General features: G+C 37.0%; 1 protein-coding gene across 1 annotated transcript in view; it reads left to right on the plus strand.

Annotated features, from left to right (window-relative positions):
- The window catches only part of SPAG17 (sperm associated antigen 17), a 162,099-nt gene that overhangs the window by 79,152 nt on the left and 75,997 nt on the right, over window positions 1-6,950 (plus strand). Inside the window, exons 15-16 of the mRNA XM_011368749.1 lie at window positions 6,124-6,185; window positions 6,766-6,879. Of these exons, the coding sequence (XP_011367051.1) occupies window positions 6,124-6,185; window positions 6,766-6,879 (176 nt within the window). The remainder of the gene's footprint in view (window positions 1-6,123; window positions 6,186-6,765; window positions 6,880-6,950) is intronic.

The raw sequence follows: 6,950 nt of genomic DNA on the forward strand, positions 1-6,950 counted from the left end.
CGTCTGTGCAAGGTGACGAGAACAATAAAGAACCTTCAGATCATAGTCAGCCTAATGCTGACAATATGGAGCATTTGAACCCGAATAATGAGAAACCCTTAGACCCCGATAATAGAGGGCTGTCCGAGGAGACCAGCCTGAAGACTCCGCTCCAGCCTGAGCCTTTGGGTAGGTAAATGTGAGTGTGAGTGCGCATACACACAGACACTACTGAGCCCGTAAAATGATTCAAGATGCATTATTTGATTTCCTCCCTGTTTCAGTTGAAAAACTGTTTAACATCTAAGTTGTTGGGTTAATTAAACTTTGTTACTGAGTGTCGTTATTCGGTTAAGTCCTCATTATTTCAACCCTTGTTTTTCAAAATATCCTAAAACCTCTTAGTCCACTCTTACGTTAATAAATATAGTGCATTTTTTAATTGGTTAAAATGTAATTATTAACTATGCAGTTAAAACTTAAACATAGTTAAAACTTTTATCATTAATATATCACAGGGTTATTGTGATTATATGAAAAAAAATATTTAAAAAATTGCCTGCAATATCATAATGAACTGCACAATACAGAGCTTTGCACAAAACTTGTGCTCAGTGAGCATCCGTCCCTTTCTTCTCCTTACACCTCAGATGGTTACCCTCATTCTAGAATATGGCATCATGAATAGTGTATATTTGGAGGTATAGAAGCATAAAAGAATAGTAGGCTAAATTTTTACCGAGCTATTGTACACACAGCTGTCAGATTCATTACTTAAAATATACCTCCGTTATTTCCCTAATGACGACCTTCAGTGGCTCCCTACTACCTGCAAAATAGAACTCACCTCCTCGGCCTGCTTTGCATGCTTCTCCAACAGTACCAAATTACTTTTCCAAACCCTTTCCACTTTTTCCCTTTTGCTCATTCACCCCATGCTCTAGTCAAAAAGAACTAAGTCCTTTTTTCTGTGTAAAGGAAATAGGACTTAGCTCTTTCAATCTCTGTGCCTTTCCCCCATAATACCCTCTGCCTAGACTTCTTTTTTTTTTTTATTTTGATTAGGTTTAATTGGCACTTCTATGAAGTTTTGTTAGATGTGCCCATCTAGAAATGCCTCCCTCAGCCTTCCCATAATCACAATCTATGCTTTCTTTATGCCATTAGTTACCTTTTCTGCCACTTATTACAGTAATTCATGTGCCTATACTAAAGCCTCCATAATACTACAACTTCTTAGAGGTCATAAGTATGTTTATTTTAAAAATGTTAACCATATATTGGAATGCAGAACAAGGCTCAACAAATTTTCACTGGGTCAAAACTATAGAGTATGTTCTCAGACCGCAGTGAAATTATGGTTGGTATCAATTACAAAATAATAATGACAAAATCCCCCAATTTTTAAATTAAGAAATATACTTCTACATAACACCTTGATTGAAGAAAAAGTTACAATAGGAACTAGGAACTATTTTGAACTGAATGATAATTAAAATACTGAATGTCAAAATGTATAGAATGCAGCTTCAGCAAGAGATACTCAGAGAGAAGCTTACAGTTTTCACTGAATACATTTTTAAAAGATAGCTAAAAAGTAATTAGGTAAATGTAAACCTTAAGTAGTTGAATAAAGATGAACAAAATAAATTCAAATAAAGTAAAAGGAAGAAATAAAAATAAGAGTAAACCAATGACATAGAAAATATAGATGCAATAAGGAAGAACAAATAATACAAAAGTTTGGTTCTTTGAAAAGACTGAAAATTAATAAATATTCTACAAAAGGCTGATCAGAAAAAAGAGAAGCATGAATAACCATATTAAAAATAAAACCATATCAGGAACAAAGAAATGGGCTTCCCTTTGATCATTCAGAAACGTAAAAGATAGTAAGAGTACATAACTTTATTCCACTAAATCTAAAAGTAAAATAAGCGAATTACTAGAAAAGTATCACTTACCAACAGTGACTCAAGAAGAAATAGAACACCCGAATAATCCTGTAACCATTTAAATAAATTAAATCAATAATTAGAATATTCTCAAACAGGACATGCCAAACCCAATTGATCTCATTGACTAGTGATAATAAACACTTAAAAAATAATTCTAATCTTAGCAAAAATTATCTCAGGAAATAAAAAAAGGGTATCCTCCTCTACTCATTTTATGAAAGTAGCGTCAACCTTATAATACAACAACTATCAAGGATAGTACAGCAAAACATAAATAAATTAATTAATTAATAAAACTTATTCATGAAAATAGATGCAAAAATCCTGAATAAACATAAGCAACTGACTTAGCAATATACAAAATGATAAACATCACAAACAAGTTGTTTTTATAACAGAATAGAAGAAAAAAATACATTGTAAAATTCAATATAATTTATCAATTAGTACATTAATGAGAAAAACGATATAACCATCTCAATAGATGCATAAAATGCACTTAAAATCTTATAGCAATTTATGCAAAATATCTTAGTAAACTAGTAATAGAAGGAAAATTACTATACCTTGTAAAGATTATTTTTTAATTATTACAAACATTCTATGTCAAGATGAAAAGTCGAAAGATTTTCCTTGAGATCAGAAGGCTATCCACTATAAACACCTGTATTTAATATTACATTGGAGATGTCTTCCAACTCAGTAAGATGGAGGGAAGGAGACAGCATTTATTTAATATTATCCAAGCACTATGCTAAGGTATCGTACATATATTAACTACTACTCTCCATGAGCATCAGGCCTATGAGGAAGATACTATTACCCCAGTTTTAAAGACGAGGACATGAAGACCCAGGGGGGATCAGTAACTCGTCAACCACATGGGAAGTCAGCTTTCCGGCAGAGGGCCATCTGACTCCCAGCCAGAGCTTCCTCCACTGCGCCTCATTGCTCTCCTCGGTTCCAGAAAGTCTTTGCTACATCTAATGGCTTAGCCATATCCATAGTCTTCTTTACGCTTATACTTGTTTTGATTTTGTTACCTTCGGGTCTTCCTTCCTTCCCAGTAGGAAATATTCCTTCTTTCTCTGATCTAAGTACCCTTACCTATTAGCTAGCTCACAAAAACTTAAACCAAGTAAGTTAACCTGGGGTATTATGGCATTAGTGCATCCTATGGGAATATAAACATATGACAAAGAATTCAGTTTGAGTTAATATGGAGCCAGAATAAGCCAGGAGAGTTAGAAGACCTGAGGGTATTTTTTCTTTGTGTTTGTTTTGGTTTCTTTAGAACAACTGGTGTATAGTTTTCCTCAGGCAACTTTTGCCACCTGGTGGTCAAACCACATAAATTGGCAGTTTCGATCCTAGTGGAAAGTAGATAATTATAGCAACTTCCTAAATTATCAATACTGAAAATTATCAGTGTATCCTAGAGGCTGAGCAATCTTGAGAGCTGAACCCACAACCTGTAAGGGATGCTACCTGGTATATGTTGGCCCACATTGGGGAACTTACATTTGAATGGGGGAGGCATTGAGGCTTAGTGCCTCACTGTGGCTGTTGAGTATAAGGAAGTGTTTTGTTGTTTATCCTGCATTTTTCCCTTAACTCTAGATCACCTTTCTAAAGCAGCCACTTTAAATCTTTTTAAACAAAGCAGAAACTGTTCACGTATTTCCTACACAACCATCTTAGCATCAAATACATATAAAAGCCTGTCTCTGGACGTGAAGGGCTGAATATTTGTGCTTTTCTTAACCAAACACTGGATTTCCATCTGAGACTGTGTTTGAACTTGACAGGGCCTATTGGATATTTATGAAAAAGCTGAGAGTTGATAACCGTGAGGCTATAGGTTTAGATGTGCCCTTTATGCTTGTTGGGTGTTTTTTTAATAAAGTAACTGCTTTGCAGAGGGATCTTGTTATCTCTAAAGTAAAACAGATTAGGAAAGCTGTTTTTCAAAGGGATGAGAACGCATCCATTTCCAGATGTGTTAAAAACTACTGAATCACACTGTCAAAGGGTTATGCGGTTGAAAGCCGAAATCAGAAAGAAAAAATGATTTTTACTCTACTATTAAAGAGTTCAGATTAGTTTTAGAATGTTCTCCCTTTTGACAAAATAACTGATGCACAATCTTTTAGAACATGTTTTCTAAACTGGAAACTTTTTTTGCTGGATCCTTAGACACAGAAGGGAATATCAAATCTCCCGGAAATCTGGCAGACCACAGAATAGAATAATTCTTATTCCACAGATTTCATATCAATTGTTTCAAGGACACATGGGACACCCTGGTCTATTTAGAGTTTAGTTGGCCTGAGTTTTCTCTTGAGTGGATGTATTTATATAAATACTGACCCAAACTGACTTTATAGTTTTCCCTTAAATCAAAATTGAGCATTCATGCTGTCACCTTCACCAGTCCAAGGCAAAATGGAGCTAGTAGTGAAAATGTAAGTAACTATGCTTCTAAAAGAAAGAAAAACATTGGTCCCTCCTTGTTAGACATAGTTAATTACTCCCTCTGGAAGCCCAGATATGGTTCTGTTTACCACAAATCTTACGCTTACCCCCAAATAAGATTTCATTGTAGAGTTTCTTCCACATTTCTGCTTTCTCTACATATGTATTCCTGGTTTCAGTACGCGATGTAGATTCCCCTCTTCAATCAAAAAAAAAAAAAAATTAACTGAGTTCTTACCACGTGCTGGGTGCTCAGGGTACAGTTAGGGAAAATAAGATCATTTCTTTCTCTCTTAGGAATTCGCGTTTGAGATGCAGAGACAGACATAAACAAATAGTATCAGGTACTGATAAATTCCGTGATTAAAAATAAAGCAGGGTACGAGACAGAAGACTTTTGAGGAGGTAACATTTGTGCAACAACATGAATGAAACGAGAGTTCGAAGCAGGTGAATATCTCAAAGCAAAACATGCCAGGCAGAGAGAAAAGCAAGTGCAAAAGCCTCAAGACACAGCAAGCAGGCCAATGAGTCTGGAGTAGAGAGAGCAAGGAGGAGGGGAAGGAGATACATTTGGAGAGTTAAGCCGGAGCCATTTCACGTATGACTTACACTGCAGGGATTGATTTTCTATTACTCTGAGGGCGATCAAAAGTCAGGGTGGCCCGGTTACTGAGCAGCACCACAAATAAGTTTTAAGATTCATCTCCTACTCCATTTATTTCGTCTGATTTACAATATGGTATACACTTTATCCATTTCTCTCTCAGAGATTCACAATCAAAAGAGCTTATCACAAATTCTGAGATGTTCACAGTAGAGATGTTCATCCTTGTTTAGCTTATTTATCATGGGACTGTTTTTCTGGTAGCTTCACTTTAGGAATTACTAAAGCACGGTGACGTAGAAAGCAGAGCATGAGTCTGTTCTCTCTGGCCATTAATACAGCTGTTTGCTCCTCAGCCAAGGATGGTATCTCAATCCCAGTCATCGGATGAGGACACTCTTTGGTCACAAGGAGAGCTAGTGCGCATGACTCATACTGGTCCACGATATGGCACTGTGGAGTCCAGCCACCCATTCAGTTATTCGTGTAACTAACTTTTGTTAAACTCCATCTGTAAACCTACAGATGCTCATTAAATGGCTTTTACACGAACGAGTGATTAGCGAATGGAAGAAGAGCTCCACAGGATGGTGAAATAGTATCATTTTCTAAGAGGAGGTGCATTTATCTGGTAGTTCTTTTCATACATCTCCGGCCCCTGACCTAGTCTGTCCCTGACCTAGTCTGCCACTCACAAGATAGAACCCACAGAAGTGGGTTGTGATAGTAGCCAGCATGACAAGACAAACAGTGTATACTAAGCAGCTGATATAGTTTAATCAGTAAATATTTACAACTTGTAAAGGTAAAGGTACATTGTAAGAAGTGAGAGAGACAGTCCAAAGGCAGAATATCTGATACGATTTAGGAATGTATCATGTAGGAAGCTGGGTTCTTTCCAAAGGGTTTAGTATAACTTTTCTAAGTGGACAACAGTGTAGAATTATTGACACAAACACCTTTTTGGAGGCATGAAACTTGCCTTTCAGGAATTACCTTTTCAGCACCGAAACACAGATCATATGGGCAACAAACAGGCACAGCACTGCCAAAGGCAAGAACAAAGCCCAAACGCAACTGGATGTTGGTGTCTTTGATTTACAGAGCAGACCACGGGTAACGAGATCAAAGATGAAGCAGTCACAGAGGCTGATCCTCTTGAAAAGGTAAGAAATTATTTTCCTAAAAATGTAGATGCAAGTAAGATGATAGGAGAAAACCGTGACCCAGAATAAGAAATGTTAAAAAAAAAAAAAATAGTAAAAGATGCTTAGCAGGAGAATGCAGATGCCAGAGAAGGCAAGGGATTATTTAGACATCCCCAGGCCAGCTCCAACTGGAGAGAAAGGAGTTAATTTCACTAGCTGGGTTAAGCAAAACTTCCAAGCTCCATGCTCCTCTCTAGACAATGTGGCTTGGCAACCTCACAAACACCTGCTGACCATACAGCCATGTAGAACTAATACTGTCTTGAAGTGAGTTCAGAAAAACCTGCCTATAATTGCTAACAGGACTCAGAAGAGTATAACCTAACAATAAAAATATTTAGATTATGTTGCCCATAAAAAAAAAAAAAAGTCAAAGGCATACTCTTTCTGGCAGCGCTTCCCCTAAAATGTTGCCATATGGATTTATACATATGCAGATTTCCCCAATTAGATGGAGTGCATGCCGGCTAGTTGATGGAAGGTTCCATTTGGAACTTACACAAATTAAAGCTGAAACTGTATTCCTGTGATTTTTTAGAAACCCAAGAAGATGACTGTGGAAGCAGAGTTAGAGGACATAAAGAAAACGCAGCAACGCAGCCTGACGGACTGGAGCTTTACTGAGCATTTTAAGCCAAAAATCTTGCTGCAGGTAGCGCTGGGCTGTGAGCTGGAGGGGTCCGGGGTGTCAAGGTGCGACTTAGAACAGTTCACTCCTGGGTC

This window comes from Pteropus vampyrus, unplaced genomic scaffold, assembly GCF_000151845.1.
Source record: "Pteropus vampyrus isolate Shadow unplaced genomic scaffold, Pvam_2.0 Scaffold6, whole genome shotgun sequence".
Classification (NCBI taxonomy): domain Eukaryota; kingdom Metazoa; phylum Chordata; class Mammalia; order Chiroptera; family Pteropodidae; genus Pteropus; species Pteropus vampyrus.